Raw genomic sequence first — 17,731 nt, forward strand, 5'->3', positions numbered from 1 at the left:
TCGGAAACGTACTGGGAGCCAGTGTAGGTCTTCTTGTTGAAAGCCGCCCAGATGCGTGGGTATAAATAAAAAAATATTATTATTACTACTACTATTACTACTATTATTTCAAATGTGCCTTAGCTGGCTCCTCACAACACCCCTGAAAGGCAGGCCCCCATCTCTCCTCCTTCAACTGGCAGAGGCGAGATCCAAATCCAGAGCCTTCCTGCTGAGTGAGGCTGCCCCAGCCTGTAGAGCAGAATCATAGGATGGCAGCGTCGGATGGGATCCCCAAGGCTCATCTAGTCCAACCCCAAGCAGACGCCCTCCCACTGAGCTAGAAATGCAGGATGTCCAAAAATCTAGCTGAGGGAACAGAGGGCCCTGGTGGTAGGGGTGGGGGCTAAGCAGCCTTGAGCCCCAGCACCTTTCGGGTGGCGCTGTGGGTTAAACCACAGAGCCTAGGGCTTGCTGATCAGAAGGTTGGCGGTTTGAATACCCGCAATGGGGTGAGCTCCTGTTGCTTGGTCCCTGCTCCTGCCAACCTAGCAGTCCAAAAGCACGTCAAAGTGTAAGTAGATAAATAGGTACCGCTCTGTTGGGAAGGTAAACGGCTTTTCCATGCGCTGCTCTGGTTCGCCAGAAGCGGCTTAGTCATGCTGGCCACATGACCCGAAAGCTGTACGCCGGCTCCCTCGGCCAATAAAGCGAGATGAGTGCGGCAACCCCAGAGTCGGCCATGACTGGACCTAATTGTTAGGGGTCCCTTTACCTTTACTAAATTAGGATTCGCTGACCCCACACCTCACAATACTCCGCCGGCTGCCTGGGCCTCAGAGATGGAAGACCCCGAATGAGCTGGCTCCTATTGCCCCCGACCCCTGGACAGACAGAGTTTGGCTCATCTGGGTCCTCCGTGGGGCCAAGGTGGGCAGCTGTGATGGAGGCACCTCCTCGTTCGGTGGCCAAGGAGCAGCTGGAAGAGGAGAAGGTGGTGTTGGCACCCCTCTTTGGAGGGGGACCCCCCGGGCTGTCTGCCACCTGCCTCCCTCGACGGGGCACACGCGAGGGACAGGATGGAGGTCTTGTCTGCCTCGGCATTTGGATCAGACCCGCTTTCAGGACCCAGGTGCCAATGTCCTAGGCTGGCCGGCTGGGTCCACCCTCCTTTCTACTCTTCCTGCCGGCCAAACCGGTTTGGCAGGATCCGGGAGCGCAGGCGGTGCCAGGGCCAGGCGAGTGCCCACCCCACACGGAAGAAGGCGTCTGGGCTAAGAACAGGAGCCTGCCGGATCAGGACAGTGCCCCCCTTCCTTCATGAATTTTCTGACTCTTCCTGACTCTTCCTTCATGAATTTTCCCATTCCTCTTTCAAAGCCATCAAAGTCCCGTCCCCCCCGGCCTCTTGTGGGAGGGAGTTCCGCTGTTTAACTCTGCGCTGCGTAAAGAAGCCCGTCTTTCAATTTATCCGGAACCTTCCAATCTTACCCATAAGATTGTTAACCCGGCTTGGCCAAGGCTGGTGTGAACTCTGGGGGAAAGGGGCCACGTCCAGCCTTGCGGGGGGGGTGCCCGTTGGCGCCAGGGGGTCGTGCACAAAGTGTTTTGGACCGGAGGACCTCCTGCCCCCCGCTCCCCGCCCAGCCTCCCGCTTCCCAATTTCCAGTAACGCCTCGGGTGTGTTTCCTGTTTTCGCTGGGATGCGCCGTCCAGGGCGCGCGCGGGGGGTGTTCTTTTCCCGGCTACTGTCTGATGCGCAAAGCAGGAAGACGCCCCCTCCAAAAAGAAACACATTGTCAGGAAGGGCATGTTTTCCATTTCAGAGAGACAAAGCAGGGAATGGGGGAGGGGGGTTTGCAGGAGGGGGCAGGGAGCCTGGCTTCAGCCCACAGTGTCGCCCTTTACGCATGGCAGGGAGGGTGGGACTGGATGACCTCGGGGGTCCCCACCCCCTCGACGATCCTGTGATTTCCGGAGGAATCCCTTCCCTCGAGCCGCCTGAAGCGTCTCCATAGAATCGAGGAGTCGTGGGAAGGGGACCCCCGACGGTCATCTAGTCCTCCCCCTGTTCCATGCTGGAAGTAGGCTGGGGTGGGGGCTCGGCGCCCTCCCCGTCGAGGGCGGAGGCTGCCGCGAGGTGAGGGGGCAGGTACAGACCCCGCCCCCGCAAAGGGGCGTGTCCTCCTGGGCGGGGAGGCGTGGCCCCGACGAGGCGCTCCCCTGCCTACTTGCCTGCCTGCGCCCGGGCGCACAGCCTGGAAGGAGCGTCCGCCGCCGCTTCTCCTCCGCCCGTTCGTCCGCCCGCGCGCTTTCTGCGAGGGGACCCCGCGATGCCTCCGCAGGGCGAGTCTCTCCCGCCGGTGCCCCCGCGCCGCCCCCGCGAGCAGCGCCGCCTGCGGGGCCTCGAGTGCGTCCTGCTGGGCGACGGCGCCGTCGGGAAAACCAGCCTGGCGCTCAGCTACAGCACCAACGGCTTCCCCGCGCGATACGTCCCCACCGCCCTCGACCGCTTCTCCGGTACGCGTGCGATGCGCGGGGGTGTGGGTTGGGATGGATGACCTTTGGGGTGCCCTTCCCGCTCTGCGGGGACGAGCAAGAGCCACGACGACACTGGTTCCCGGGAAGTTTTGTGTTTTTTTTATCCGCGGAGGTTATTCTTCAGCTTCCATTGCAGGGGGTTGAGATGGATGACCTTTGGGGGTCCCTAACCAACCGTGCAGGTCTGTGATTCCACATGGGGCGTGGCTAGTGCTCCTTGCGATGCCTGCTCAACAGCCAGAGGGCACCGCCAACCTTGCAGGTTTACCTGCTCCCCAAAGAGAGGCCCTGCTGGGAGCCCGGTTTGCAGGGGCTTCTGCAAAGCCTTTTTCACGGGAGACCCCGGCAAGAGCCTCTTCCTGCTTGCCTCCTTCTGCCGGGAAAGATTTGCAGGCCTGGAGCCAACCGCATCCAAGTTTTCCTTTCCTAGTTCCTACCTGGCGAAAGACAAACGTTCATTTCAGCAGAGTAGCCTCAGTCTGAGCGAACGCTGCCGGAGGAGATCTGCGGATGACGCGGGGAATGCAAACTAAACAAATGACGTCAGAATAATAACATTAAATAAGTATATCCAGTTATAGATAGGTAGCCGTGTTGGTCTGCCATAGTCAAAACAAAATAAAAAAATTCCTTCCAGTAGCACCTTAAAGACCAACTAAGTTAGTTCTTGGTATGAGCTTTCGTGTGCATGCACACTTCTTCAGATACACTGAAACAGAAGTCACCAGACCCTTCTATATAGTGAGAAGGTGGGGAGGGGTATTACTCAGAAGGGTGGTGGGAATGGGTGATTGGCAGATAGCTGTGATGAGCCTGTTGACGACTCTTAACGACTGCAATAGGTCTTACAGGAGGAAGCAAGGGGTGAGAAGGTGAAAAATGGCATTGTCATGTATAATGAGATAAGAATCCAATGTCTTTGTTCAGACCAGGTCTCTCCATGGTTTTAAGTTTGGTAATAAGTTGCAATTCAGCAGCTTCTCTTTCCAGTCTATTTCTGAAATTCCTTTGTAATAGAACAGCTACTTTGAGATCTTGTATAGAATGTCCTGGGAGATTGAAGTGTTCTCCTACTGGTTTCTCTGTCTTGTGATTCCTGATGTCCGATTTATGTCCGTTTATCCTTTGGCGTAAGGTTTGGCCTGTTTGTCCAATATAGAGAGCTGAAGGACACTGTTGGCATTTGATGGCATACACAATGTTAGACGATGAGCAATTAAATAGTCCCGAGATGGTATGTGTGATGTTGTTGGGGCCAGTAATGGTGTTGTCCGGGTGTATGTGGCAGCAAAGTTGGCATCTGGGTTTATTGCAGGCTCTGGTGCCAGTGTCCGTGTTAGGTCTGGTAGTAGTATTATTGTGGGTTAGGAGTTGTTTAAGACTGGGTGGCTGTCTGTAGGCAATGAAAGGTCTTCCTCCCAGAGCTTGAGAAAGAGAACTGTCATTGTCCAGGAGAGGTTGTAGATCTCTGATGATGCGTTGTACTGTTTTAACTTGGGAGCTGTATGTGATGACTAGAGGTGTTCTGTTATTTTCTTTTTTGGGTCTGTCTTGCAGCAAGTTCTCTCTGGGTATCAGTCTGGCTCTGTTGATCTGTTGTCTAAGTTAGAACTAACTTAGTTGGTCTTTAAGGTGCTACTGGAAGGAATTTTTTTATTTTGTATTAAATAAGTATAAAAGTGGTTGGGGGTTGGCCTATATGTTCGCTGGGGTTCCCTCCCAAACTACGACGCAGTGAATAACGAGGTTTTGCAATGGAGCATGGGTCGGGGATTGCTGAGTTGTGCTCCCTGCACTGCAAGAGTTGGGCTAGAATTTTATTATGATTGTAGGTATTTTATTAGAATAGTTTCATTCATAAAGAGATGGGGGGGGGAGAAAAGAGTGAGTGGGAATGCAAAAGAAGAAGAAAATACTGTTGCCATCCATTAATATGCAGGTGTGTATATTCTTATTATCCGAATACACAAATATTTGCCAGTAAACTAATATATTCTGCGTAAACTCATTCCAGATAGAATTATATTTATCCAAAGAGAGTCTGCTTCTGCAGCCAAGTATTAAGGGGAATTGTCTCTCTCTTCTTCCCATTCATCAATATCAGCCTCTGCTCCGGGTTTGAGTTCCGGCGGAGTCACCAAAAAATTAAATGAATATCAGCCTCTAGGCTAGATGACCCTGGGGGGAGTCTTCAAAGGAGTCTGTCAAGAACCACAATTCTCCTTCTGTCAGGGATCCTTGAGCTGCAACCCTTGTGTTCCATGGGGTTGGGCTGGATGACCTTTGGAGACCCCTTCCGCCTCCAGTGCCAGGGAGACTGAGCAGGAAGGCGCTGGGCTCTGACTTCCACCACTGGGCGAGGGAAAACCTTGATGCCGTGTCTTGATCTGGGGCAGCTGGGTCTGTCTTCCTCCCCAAGTCTGACCCCCGTTTTTCTGTTTCGCCCCCCAGCTGTGGTGCAGGTCGACGGAGACCCTATCCGGCTGCAGCTGTGCGACACCGCAGGGCAGGTAAGGAGGCCGGACGGGATGGGTTGGAGACTGACCTGGACTTGGCACTTTGACCTGGCCCTTCCTAACCGTCCCTTTGGCCTTCTTGAGGTCTAGCAACATGTTTTTTTGAATTTATTCCCGAGGGTTGCAAGCCTGCCGCTGAACCGCTTTCCCCTCCTCAAATGAAGCAGCTGGCTTCCCCTCTCTGCAAACCTGTAAGGGCAAAGGTGTCCCAGAGGCGAGAAGCGCAGGTGGGCTTCGCGGGGCCACATTTATTTGGGGCGCCTCTCTGCGCCTCTTGAATCTGGCTTGTGGGGAAACCGAAGAGGATCAGCTCTAGTGTCCGGGGTCCTAATACAGACACGTAGATATTGATCCATTCTGGCTGTGGTTGCAATTTGCCTTTGAAATAGACATATAGCTTAATTTTTACTTCTACAAAAAATAACAAACCTTTGTCAACACAAAAAAGACAAGACAAACTAGAAGACACCCAAATGCCTTGGTTAACACATCACCAATTACATGCCTTCTTAAACAACCCAGCAGTAAAATCAGCAGCAACTAGGCCCCTGACAACCTTCGAAAACCTCCTTCTAACAACAAAGGGACACGGTAGAGGAATGGTATCCGCAGTATATAAAATACTACTACAAAATCCCACGAACTCCCTAGATGCAATCCAAAAACAATGGGAGGATGACATAGGCTATGAGATTAACCCCACTCAGTGGACCAGAATGTGGTCTAACCCCCCCCCTTTAAATCCATATCTATGAAAAGGAAATAGCTCACCTTACAGGTGCTACCTAACACCAAGAAAACTAGGGCTAATATGCCCAGGAACCTCACCAAAATGCTGGAGAGGGTGCACCTCCATAGGCACATACCTCCACATTTGGTGGGAGTGCCCCAAAATCCAACAATTCTGGACAACAGCCATCTGAGAAATAAGTAAAATAACCAAACAAGTATTAGAAACCACCCCAGAATTGGCCCAACGAAACATCTTCCAAGACAACAATGCCCACTTACACCACAAAGAACTCATAACCCACCTACTTTCAGCAGCCAGAAACACAATAACCAGACACTGGAGAGACCTGTCAGGAGTAAGCATGGACCAATGGGACCAAGTAGTATGGGAAACAGCTCTAGTAGAAAAATTAACCAATAAACTGAAACTGACACGGGGACAAACAGAAGAAGACGCCTTCACCACGGTATGGCTCCCCTTTATCACATACACAGCCCAACAAGACAATGACAAAAATCCACCAACAGCGTACAAATCAATATGGCTTAAGGTAAAGGGATCCCTGACCATTAGGTCCAGTTGTGGCCAACTCTGGGGTTGCGGCGCTCATCTCGCTTTGCTGGCCAAGGGAGCCGGCGTACAGCTTCCGGGTCATGTGGCCAACATGACTAAGCCGCTTCTGGCGAACTGATGGGGACGCGGGTGGCACTGTGGGTTAAACCACAGAGCCTAGGACTTGCCGATCAGAAGGTCAGCGGTTCGAATCCCTGCGACGGGGTGAGCTCTCGTTGCTCGATCCCTGCTCCTGCCAACCTAGCATTTCAAAAGCACAAAGTGCAAGTAGATAAATAGGTATCGCTCCGGCGGGAAGGTAAACGGCGTTTCCGTGCGCTGCTCTGGTTCGCCAGAAGCGGCTTAGTCATGCTGGCCACATGACCCGGAAGCTGTACGCCTGCTCCCTTGGCTAATAAAGCGAGATGAGCGCCGCAACCACAGAGTTGTCCGCGACTGGACCTAATGGTCAGGGGTCCCTTTACTTTTACCTATGCTGCCCTTCCTCCCTAGAAGGGGGTTGGCCTGGATGACCACCAGGGGGCCCCCTCCCACCCCTGCGGTTAGAATCAACTAGGGTCATCGTTTTCTGATTCATCGGAGCGCTTTAAACAGAGGTTGCCTGGCTGCCTGCCACGGATTCTGGAGTGGCGATTCCTGCCGCGTTGCGGGGGTTGGTCTAGATGACCCCTAGAGGGCCCCTCCCAGCTCTGCGGTTCCCTGGTTCGGTGTCCGCAGGGGCGCCAGCTTGCAGGGCACCCCTCTCTCCCTCCTCACAGCTGCCCCTCTTTGCCCCCCCCCCAGGACGAATTTGACAGCCTGCGGCGCCTCTGCTACCCGAAGGCGGACGTGGTCCTGCTCTGCTTCAGCGTCGTGTCTCCCACCTCGTTCCAGAACATCTCCGAGAAGTGGCTCCCCGAATTGCGCCGCCACTGCCCCGCCACGCCCGTTCTGCTGGTGGGCACCCAGTCGGACCTGCGCCAGGACGTCAAGGTCCTCATCGCCCTGTCCCGGCGCCGGGAGAAGCCCGTGTCTCCCTCGGCTGCCCGCACCCTCTCCGCCAAGGCCGGCTTGCTGGGCTATGTGGAGTGCTCGGCCCTCACCCAGCACAACCTAAAGGAGGTCTTCGACACAGCCATCACCGCAGGGCTGCGCGGCGCCCGTGGCCCCCCGCCCAAGCCGCAGCGACGCAGCACCGCCAGCCGCATCCGGACCCTCTCCAAGGCTTGGTGGAGGAAGCACGTCTGCCTGTCGTAGCGCCGGGCGATTCCCGCATGGCCTGACCCCTTCTAATGGGTTCGCCTGCAGACTGGACCAACCGAGGGGCGTTGGCTTTTGAGAGGGGCCAGGCTGGGCTGGCCTTCTTCGCAGGGACATCAGGCGGAATTTCGGCAGGGCCAAACAGATCTCCAAACGGATCGCAAAGACGTTTCCTCGTCTCCGAGAGGGACGTGGCCAGGCTTTCATTTAGGGACGCTCTGCTGGCATGGCTGGACAGAGCAGATGTTTCTGAACGGCTGCGTTTGGTGTCCTGGTTGCTGGTCTTCGTGGTTGGCAGCTGTGAGAACAGGAGGCTGGGCCATTGACCTGAGCTTCTCAAGCTCTTGTGGAACCTCCTGCCCCAGAGGCAGTCTATCTGAATTCTTAGGTTTTATGGGGTATTTGGCCCCTGTGTGGCTGGACTAGATGGGGTCCCCTTTGGGCCTCATCCAGCAGCTGGGCTCTTCTAATGTTCTTGCGCCCCCCCCCCACCTTGGGATTTGGGACCTTCAGCTCCCAGCCCCACTGAAAAGGGCCATATATTTGTAGACCCAAATATCTCTAGGGAATGTTTGCCTCCCCATCCCCAAAAATAAAACTTCTGCACATGGTTTAGCTGAGAGCGAGATGGAGCAGCCCCTTGCCCAGAGTGGGGGTTTACTTGCAGAAGTGTGAGATGGAGTGACATTTTTTTAACCACTTGAATCTGAAAATTTTGTAGAGTTGGAAGAGAACCCCCCCCCCCCAGGGCCACCTAGCTCCAAGCCCCTGCAATGCAGCAAGCACAGCAAACTTTGGTTCTTGGTTTCGGAAGGAGAATATTTCGGGTGGGGGGGAAAGTTTCTGGAAAGGAAAAGTTGTAGAGTGATTTTTTTTACGCCATTTGTGCCTTTCTCCTGAGACGAAACCCAGGCCTTGAAACTGCAGTGTGTGTGTGTGTGTGTGTGTGTGTGTGTACAGTGGACGCTCGGGTTGCGAACGTGATCCGTGCAGGATGTGCAAAGCGCGATTTAGTGCTTTTGCACGGCCGCCAAAACCCGGAACTAACCCGTTCCGGTACTTCCAGGTTGTGGCGGTCCGTAACCTGAAAAAACGCAACTTGAAGCGTCTTGAACCTGAGGTATGACTGTATTTGGTCTGACCCAGGCATCACGGTCAGACTAGGACCAGGGTTCAAATCCCTACTCGGCCACGAAGCTCCCCGGGTGTGACGTTGGGGGGTCAGCCACCTCCTCTCTCAGCCTGACCTACCTCACAGGGTTGCTGTTGCAGGGATTAAATGAGGATTGGGAGAACCAAGTATCCTTGGATAGAGGTGGATAGAGAGGCATGCAGCGGCGTAGCGTGGGTTGTCAGCACCCAGGGCAAGGCAAGTAATTTGCACCCCTAACCTGCCGCCGCTGCCAGCTTCTTCTTGCTGCTGCCTGGGCTGGGGTATTTACGGTAAGGTAGCCACGGCGGCGGCAGCGGGTCCGTGTCAGGTGATCTGAGGCGAGTTGGCGCTGGCGCTGCTGCCCAAATGACGCCGCTTGCCCGGAGGAGGAGGAGGGCAGAGAGGCGAGGAAAATGCAACATGGCCCAGCAGCTCCAGCAGCAGCAGCGGTGGCTGCGGGGCTGTGAGGTGGGGCTGCCTGGCGCGCCCTCCGCGGCCCTGACGTGCGGGGACCGTGGTGAGCGCTGAGAGCCGCTGCCTGCCGGACGCCTTCAGCCCGGACGCGCGCACAGCTTGTCGGTTCCGCGAGACATGGGGCTCTGCTACAGCCTGCGCCCGAGGCTCTTCGGCGACTCTGGAGGCGGCGAGCGCGCCCCCCCAGATGTTGCGCCCGGTGCGGCCGGCCCCCCCTGCACCCCCCCACGCTACGCCACTGGAGGCAAGAAAAGAATTAATAAAAAAACCCCAAGCTGCGCCCCCAATAAAATGCTGTGAGACAACCTGGTGTCTCTTTCTGAGCCCTGTTGCCCCCCCTTGCAAGGAGGCAGGTGGAAATGTGCTTTTTTGGGGGGGGGAATCCCCCCACCTGCCCAGTTTCTCGTTCTCTTTGCCTTGCAGGGAACCTGCAAAACTTTCCCTCCTTCCCCTTCATTTCTCTTTCCATGGAAAAAAAATAAAATCCTGGGAATTGGGAGCTGCTTTCTCACTTTTCCGTTTCCTGTTTCTCCTGCCCCCCCTCCACCTGTGTCCTTCCTGAAAAGCAGTTTTTTTGGGTTTTTTGCAAGCTGGAATTCTCCAGCCTCCTGGCTGCAAAGGGGAGGGGGAGGGGGGGGAAAAAGTCTGCTTTGTAGTTCTCAATGCAATCGCACCCCCCCAAAAAAAACCCCACACCCCACCCACGTACAGGAATTTGGAAAATTACAAAAGGTGACGGGTTTTCAATTTTGCTGCAACACAGAGATGAAATGCGCGCCGCTGCTTTTCTTTCTTGGGGGGTCAGAGAACAGCCTCCCCCCTTGCAACAAAAATCTCTAGGTTGCATTTGCACAGGAGCATTTCTGACTTTTTTTTGTGGGGTGGGGGAAAGCTCCCTTTGAAGTATTGTCTCTCGATTAAAAATAAGCTGTTTTCTTTCCTCTCCTGTGTGAATGCCTGCCTTGGGTCTGGTCCCCCCCCCCGGGGGTCAGAGGCGGAAGGGAGGAAAGGGACTTCGGGTTTCACCCCCCCAAAAAAGGGGGGGCAGGAAGAGAATCACGTGCTCCACCTGAAGCCCTGTTGGAGGAAAAGTTGGGGCAGAAATGCAATAAATGAACAATGAGTAAAGATGTATTTTTGTTTCTCCCTCATTCAGCATGACTTGGGCCAGAGTTGGCTGGGACCCCATGGGCCATCTAGTCTGACCCCCTTCAATGACTATATGTGATAAAGAGATGGACTTTGTGTCTATGTCCTGGGCTCCGTTTCTGTCTCTGCAATTCCCCTATAGCCCCCACTTCCTCCTCCTGCCCCAATGTTTTGTCACGGTTCCCTTTTCGATATGACCCCCTTCTGGACAGAGCGCCCCCTTTCGCCCCTCTCTCCAAATCCCAATAGACAGAGGCGATGGTTCTAACCCAGAGGTTTCCAACGTTGTGCCCTCCGGATATGCCTGGACCACAAGTCCCATCATCCTTGACCACTGGGGCTCATGGGAGCTGGAGTCCCAAAAACCTCCGGAGAGGGGGGCACTGCTGTCCCCGCCATCTCGGCTGCCCTCTGCTCCAGCTAATTCGGTGAGTAGGGAAAATGTACTCTGCACGTGCTCAGGGGCACCTGAGCTTTAAAGGCGCAGCTTCGTGTCCCTGGGCTGCACTTTGGCCTTTGTGGCAAGTCTGGGCCTGTTAATATTAACAGGACGGCAGCGGACATGTCAGCCTCGCTTGCGCCCTGTTCTCCGCTGGGGCTCCTCTGAGAAGTTGCTTTTCCTGACCCCGGAGGCAGAATCTTCGGCTGGGAGACGCTGCCTCAGGCCAGGCGATTGGGAGGAGCAGCCGGAAAAGGGGTAAGAAGGGAACAGAAAGCCGGGAGGCTGGTAGGCCTGCCTGCCTTTGTCCTCCCTCCTGGCTTAGGCGCCTTCTTTTGGTAGACACTCATGGAATCGTAGAGTTGGAAGGGGCACCCGGGGGTCATCCAGCCCAACCCCTGCAATGCAGGAATCTCAGCTGAAGAATCCTTGACCGATGGCCATCCAACCTCTGCTTAAAAACCTCCAAGGAAGGAGATTGCACCACCTTCCGAGGGAGCTGGAAGCCAGAGCTATTCCTTCCTCCTCTTTCTTTCTTTCTTTCTTTCCTTCCTTCCTTCCTTCCTTCCTTCCTTCCTTCCTTCCTTCCTTCCTCCCTCCCTCCCTCCCGCCCTCCCTCCCCCTTCCTTCCTTCTTTCCTTCCTTCCCCTTCCTTCCTTCCTTCCTTCCTCCCTCCCTCCCTTCCTCCCTCCCTCCCTCCCCTTCCTTCCTTCCTTCCTTCCTCCCCCTTCCTCCCTCCCTCCCTCCCTCCCTCCCTCCCTCCCCCTTCCTTCCTTCCTTCCTTCCTTCCTTCCTTCCTTCCTTCCTTCCTTCCTTCCTTCCTTCCTTTCCCTCCCTCCCTCCTGCTTGGCTCCTGCCTGCCTCCCTCGCCTCTTCCTGGGGGTTTTCCGGAACCTGGGCTCCAGGCCCACAACCTGGCAGCCGCCCCACCCTGCTCTGTGGGGCAGAGGGAGGCTGAGAGCCTGCAGGCCTCCTCCTCTTTGGCGAGGGCAGCCAGCGCTTCTTGGGCCCCCGCCTGCCTCTTGCCGGCCACCCCTGGCACCTTTTCTCCCCTGCCGCAACCTGCCCAGCTGCCGCCATCTGATCGGGGCATCAAAGGCGGCCTGCTGGCGCACAGCCCGGCCTGCCAGCGGGTGCTGGATGAGGCCCAGGAGTCCTTGGGACTTTGCCCTGCGGGGTGTGCCCAGCCGTTCCGCGGGAAGGGGTGAAAGGGCCAGGCCTCTTCCCCCTGAGCATGTGCAGAGTGCACATGATGACGAGGCAGGGCGAGCTGCAGGCGGGCCCGGATCTCCTTCCTCGCTTCCCCGTTATTAAGGAGGGCAACCTTGGCATTAGAGTTTAGACTCGTCAGATGGTAGAGTTGGGAGGGGACCTCCAAGGGCCATCTAGTCCAGCCCCCCCCCCCAAATGCAGCAATCGCCTTCATTTTGCCATCCTTCATCCCGTGGGTTACAAACTGCTCAGACAGTATAATGCGGCACGGACATAAAAAGTGAAGGAACAAGAGTGCCTCTGAGCGCGTGCGGAGTGCGCTTGCCTCGCCACTCAACCGCAGCCAGTTGGAGGCAAGCAGACACCTTCCCTGGGGGTGCTACCACCTGGCCAGAGCCTGCAAAGAGAGGGGGGCAGTCTAGGCGCTGATCAGCCATGTTGGGGGGGGCAACCAGCCTGGGTCCCCTGGAGCCCCCCCTTTCCTCAGCCCCACATTCTCCGGGATTTCGACTAGATTCCAATTCCTGGGTTCTGCAGAGGCTTCGGCTGCAGTACTCCTGGGTCCTCTCCCGGACTCCTGGGTCCTCTCCCTGCCCTCATTCTCCGGGGCTGGCAGGCTTCTTGCCTGGCCCCACCCTGCTGCAGGATCCAACTTGATATGGGGGGGCAGGAGGAGGAGGAGGAAGGGCCCAAGCTGCACCCTCCCTGCCCATCAGCACCCGCAGGGGGCGGCTGCCGGCTTGGCAAGGACAGGCTGTTCCTGCTGGAGTTGGCGCTCAGCTTGGCCTTGCCCGCCCCCTACCTGTGGGCCTCGCAGGGAGGGCGTGTAGGGGCTTGCATGGCGGGGGGGGGGGGCGGGGAGGGAGAGAGATGGAGGAAAGTGGGAAAACGTGGGGTGGGGGAGCAGTTGGGTTGCCTTTAAAGTGGGCATGGGAAAGGGTTTGCCAAGTTGTGCCAGCAGGGGTGCCCACGATGCACCTTGGGCTCGTCAAAAGCTAAGATCCTGGAGCCACAGACTTGCAGGCTTGGAAGGGACCCCCAGGGGACATCTAGTCTAAGCCCCCGCAAGGCACAAATGCATCCAGGAGAGATGGAGAGGTCTGCCCCATGGGTGGGTGGGTGGGGGGGCTGTGAAAAAAAAAAAAAGGCAAATTCCACGCTGGGGATCCTTGGAAAGGAATTGGGAATAAAACGGATGCGGCTCTACAAATCTCTGCCGCGACGGCATTGGCAGTCCTGTGCCTGGTTCTGGGTGCCTCGTCTCATAACGGAGATTGAAGAGCTGGAAAAGGTTTCAAAAAGGGCAGCCCATATCCATTCCAGTCCGGCTTCCGCGCTGGCCATGGGACCGAGACGGCTCTGGTCGCCCTAACAGATGATTTCTGCAGGCAGCTGGATCGAGGCGGGTCGGGGCTGCTGATTCTTCTAGACCTGTCAGCAGCCTTTGACATGGTCGATCAGGAACTCCTAGACCACCGCCTTGCCGACGTGGGGATCCAGGGCACAGTCCTTCAATGGCTGCACTCATTTCTCTCTGGTCAGGGACAGAGGGTGGCGCTTGGGGGGGAATTGTCATCGCGCCACTCCTTGGTGTGTGGAGTGCCTCAGGGTGCGATACTCTCCCCGATGCTTTTTAACATCTTTATGCGCCCCCTCGCCTAGCTTGTCCGGAGTTTTGGGCTGGGCTGCCATCAGTATGCCGATGACACCCAACTCTATCTGTTGATGGATGGCCATCCTGACTCGGCCCCAGACACACTGGCGAGATGTCTGGAAGCTGTGGCTGGATGGTTACGTGGGAGCCGGTTGAAGTTAAATCCTTCGAAGACAGAGGTCCTCTGGCTGGGACTGGACGATATGGGATTGAGGGGGCAACTCCCATCTCTTGCGGGGGTGCAATTAGTGCCAACACCGTCCGTTAAGAGTTTGGGTGTAATCTTCGATACCTCCCTCTCCATGGAGGCGCAGATTGCAGCTATTACAAAGGCAGCATTTTTTCATCTCCGCCAAGCTAAGCAGTTGGCCCCTTATCTCTCTCGCCCTGACCTAGCCACTGTGATCCACGCGACGGTCACCTCCAGACAGGATTATTGTAACTCGCTCTATGTGGGGCTGCCCTTGAGACTGACCCAGAAACTCCAGCGGGTGCAGAATGCCGTGGCGAGACTCCTTATGGGGTCTTCGCTGCGAGATCACATTCATCCGGTACTATACCAGCTGCACTGGCTCCCGGTGGAGTACAGGATCAGGTTTAAGGTGTTGGTTTTAACCTTTAAAGCCCTATACGGCCTAGGACCCTTGTACCTACGGGACCGCCTCTCCTGGTATGCCCCACAGAGGAACCTACAGGTCCTGGGCCACAGGGAGGTTAGGCTGGCCTCAACTAGAGCCAGGGCCTTCTCGGCTGTGGCTCCGATCTGGTGGAACACTCTGTCACAAGAGACCAGGGCCCTGCGGGACTTGACATCTTTCCGCAGGGCCTGCAAGACAGAGTTGTTCCACCAGGCCTTTGGTCAGGGCGCAGCCTGACTCCCTCCTCTGGCAACCTGCACAGAATTTTGCTTAATGGTTGCCATTAATTTGATTTTAATTAATTTTTATAATGAAATGTTTTAGAATGTTGGATTATTTGATTGTTTGATCACTTGATTGTTGTTAGCCGCCCTGAGCCCGGCTTCGGCTGGGGAAGGCGGGATATAAATAAAATTTATTATTATTATTATTATTATTATTATTATTATTAGTTCAAGGAAGGAAGGGAAGGAGTCACTGTGGCAGCATTTGGGATTGTAGTTTGGAGAAGAGCTAAAAGGCAAAAGGTTTCTCAGAATATGCCTGGGGGGAGGGCATTGTTGTTTAGTCGTTTAGTTGTGTCCGACTCTTCGTGACCCCCTGGACCAGAGCACGCCAGGCACTCCTGTCTTCCACTGCCTCCCACAGTTTGGTCAAACTCATGCTGGTGGCTTCAAGAACACCGTCCAGCCATCTCGTCCTCTGTCGTCCCCTTCTCCTGGTGCCCTCCATCTTTCCCAACATCAGGGTCTACTCCAGGGAGTCTTCTCTTCTCAGGAGGTGGCCAAAGTATTGGAGCCTCAGCTTCACGATCTGTCCTTCCAGTGAGCACTCAGGGCTGATTTCCTTCAGAATGGAGAGGTTGGATCTTCTTGCAGTCCATTGGGACTCTCAAGAGTCTCCTCCAGCACCATAGTTCAAAAGCATCCATTCTTTGGCGATCAGCCTTCTTTGTGGTCCAGCTCTCACTTCCATACATCACTACTGGGAAAACCATGGCTTTAACTATACGGGCCTTTGTTGGCAAGATGATGTCTCTGCTTCACCTTGCACGGGGGGGCGGGGGGGAGGGCATGGAGAAGTTTTTCTTGCAACCCAAGAATTTGTGAAGATTCAGGACAGATAAAAGTCTTTCTTCGTGCAGCACAGGGTTAATCTGTGGAACTCCCTCCCACAGGAGGCAGGTATGCGAACCAACTTGGGTGTCTTTAGATGAGGACTGGACAAATTCACAGGGGAGGAGGCAGAAGCAGCTGGGCCCTTGGACTGACGCAGCAGGCAGGCTATTCCCACGTTCTTATGGAGCCTCCAGGTCTAGAGGCATTCTACCTCCATTCCCTGCTCCTTAAGGGGACTTGGCCACTGTGGGAACAGGAGGCAGGACCAGGTGGGCCTTTGGCCCGACCCAGCAGGCCGGCTCCCTTACGCCACAAGGCCATCAGGGCCAGACCAGCTCCAAGCATGAATCAGCTGCGAATTTCACAGGGCACCAGAGCTCCAGGCTGCCCTCCCCTCCAGCTCCAAGGGCCTTTCCCTGCCTGCAGGGAGGGCGTCAGAGGAGCCAGCCATCCCAGTCTCCCTGTGGGTCCTCTCCCTCCCAGGTCGGGTGAGAGGGATTAGCTGTTCCTCCTGCCGGTGCCAGGCTTTGCATGGGTCCACCCGCTTCCTTGTGATCAAGTTGGCAAGAGCAGCCGAGCCAGTTCTTTGTCCGCCGTTCAAGGGAGGAGCCTCTGCCCATTTGCCCGTCTTTGGGAAAAGGCTCTGGATCGGGGCCAACGACTCGTTTGCGCTCCAGGGTGTGATCCTGGTCAGGTTGGAGGCCCCAGAGATGGGCAGGACCCCCCGGGAGACAGAGGGAAGGGTATGTGCTTTTGCAGGCTGGCTTCTCATGGTGGCACATGGTGGCTCAGCGCTGTGCCACCATGCCTGGCATGTTTCTGTCTGGCCATCTGCCCAGATGCATTGTGGATTGGCCGTTATGGGGAGGGGGAGCAGGATGAGTGCTGGGCCTGACCAAGGGAGAAGAGAGCAGGACTAGGACGTCCCCTGATCTGGACACTCGATTCTGCGGATGCAGCCGAGAATAGCCTTCGCTTGTTTTGCTGTTGCATCGCAATTTTTGCCAACCAGGACAGCAAAGCAGTCTTGCTGTCTTGTTAGGTTCATGAGCCCATGGGTTTCACCCATTCATCCCCAAAGGATCTGGGTGGAATTCAGACCTGCTAAAACTTTTCCCTTTATCATGTACATGAAATTTATTACGGTCAGAGACCAGCTTTTTGAGAAACACAAATGGAACTACAATCCCAACAGCAAAACAAACATTTAAAACAATACACAACAATGGATTTTAAGTTTAGAAGTGCGGAAGGCATATAAACATGTGAAAGAAGGTAAGGTAGTCTGTTTTAAATGTGTTTATATGCCTTTCACACTTCTATCACATGTGGTGGACCTGCCCCAAGGTGAAAGACTTCTGGGAAAAGATATATAATGAATTGAAAAAAATGTTGAAATATACATTCATAAAGAAACCAGAGGCCTTTCTTCTTGGAATTGCCCAAGAAAGATGTTAAATTATTTTTGTATGCCACAACTGCTGCTCGTATTTTATTAGGTAGCTAAAAAGTGGAAAACCCAAGAATTACCAACGATAGAAGAATGGCAGATGAAGATGATGGAATTTTTGGAGCTGGCCGACCTAACTGGAAGAGTCTGTGACCAGAAGGAGGAGGAGGACCAGGAAGAATGGAAAAAATTTAATGATTATTTGATTAAATATGTTAAGTTAAATTAGTTGGAAATAACTTGCAGATAACTAATTGGCTTAGGATTTTTTATAAGTTAAGTGATGAATCAATTTGTATAATTTCAAAATGAAAAGACTGAAAGATGTTAAAGCTAAAGGTAAATTTGGAAGAACCGTTAAATGGATATGCATGGAAATTCAACCAAGGAGAAGCGAGGAAGTCACTTAACAATGTTAATAAGTATAATTTTTAATAAGATTATGATTTGTGTTTGTTTGTTTGTCTTGTTTGTTTATAATTTTTTGAAAATTAATAATTTTTTTTGGAAAAAATAAAAATAAAATAAAAAATAAAATAGACTACCTTAGAGAAATGACCCAAAGTCGCCCGTGAATCCGGGTTTGGGAATTTTCTTAACAAACAAGAGTGAATTGCGGGATGGTCTGCACCTACAGATCTGTGCGCAGAATCTGGCGACAATCCGGGTCGTCTTGTGGTTTTGCTATCTGTACAGTTCCCCCCCCCACATGCCAGCGGCTTTGTGGGCATCTGGGAAAGGCCACGAGGGTGCTATTGCACCCATGGGTGCCCTGTTGGCTACCCCTGCAGGAAAAGAAGCTGGAATAATAATGCATGCAGGCCCTCTGACGAACTGGAGAACTCTGTCCCTGAATTCCTGCA

General features: G+C 54.4%; 1 protein-coding gene and 2 long non-coding RNA genes across 3 annotated transcripts; all 3 read left to right on the forward strand.

The window, feature by feature from the left end:
• Positions 1-2,227: 2,227 nt before the first annotated feature.
• LOC309347374 (rho-related GTP-binding protein RhoU-like) lies at positions 2,228-8,144 on the forward strand. Its single transcript, XM_081871910.1, has 3 exons — positions 2,228-2,499; positions 4,972-5,030; positions 7,126-8,144. Exons 1-3 carry the CDS (start codon positions 2,313-2,315, stop codon positions 7,576-7,578), a joined length of 699 nt encoding a protein of 232 aa, XP_081728036.1. The 5' UTR covers positions 2,228-2,312; the 3' UTR covers positions 7,579-8,144.
• A 463-nt stretch (positions 8,145-8,607) lies between these two features.
• On the forward strand, positions 8,608-10,336 carry LOC309346609. The gene is made up of 2 exons (XR_014158707.1): positions 8,608-8,896; positions 9,453-10,336. It is a non-coding gene; the product is annotated as an uncharacterized lncRNA (long non-coding RNA).
• Positions 10,337-10,771: 435 nt separating this feature from the next.
• LOC309347570 lies at positions 10,772-17,423 on the forward strand. The gene is made up of 2 exons (XR_014158983.1): positions 10,772-11,054; positions 16,918-17,423. It is a non-coding gene; the product is annotated as an uncharacterized lncRNA (long non-coding RNA).
• The last annotated feature ends 308 nt before the right edge of the window (positions 17,424-17,731 follow it).

This window comes from Podarcis erhardii (genome assembly GCF_964252035.2).
Source record: "Podarcis erhardii genome assembly, chromosome: 7".
Lineage (NCBI taxonomy): Eukaryota > Metazoa > Chordata > Lepidosauria > Squamata > Lacertidae > Podarcis > Podarcis erhardii.

Bases quoted from the DNA above. Each gene is read 5' to 3' on its own strand.
- LOC309347374 (XM_081871910.1), top strand. From the start codon at position 2,313: ATGCCTCCGCAGGGCGAGTCTCTCCCGCCGGTGCCCCCGCGCCGCCCC. The intron at 2,500-4,971 runs GTACGCGTGCGA...TTCGCCCCCCAG, and splicing joins CGCCCTCGACCGCTTCTCCG to CTGTGGTGCAGGTCGACGGA. The intron at 5,031-7,125 runs GTAAGGAGGCCG...CCCCCCCCCCAG, and splicing joins TGTGCGACACCGCAGGGCAG to GACGAATTTGACAGCCTGCG.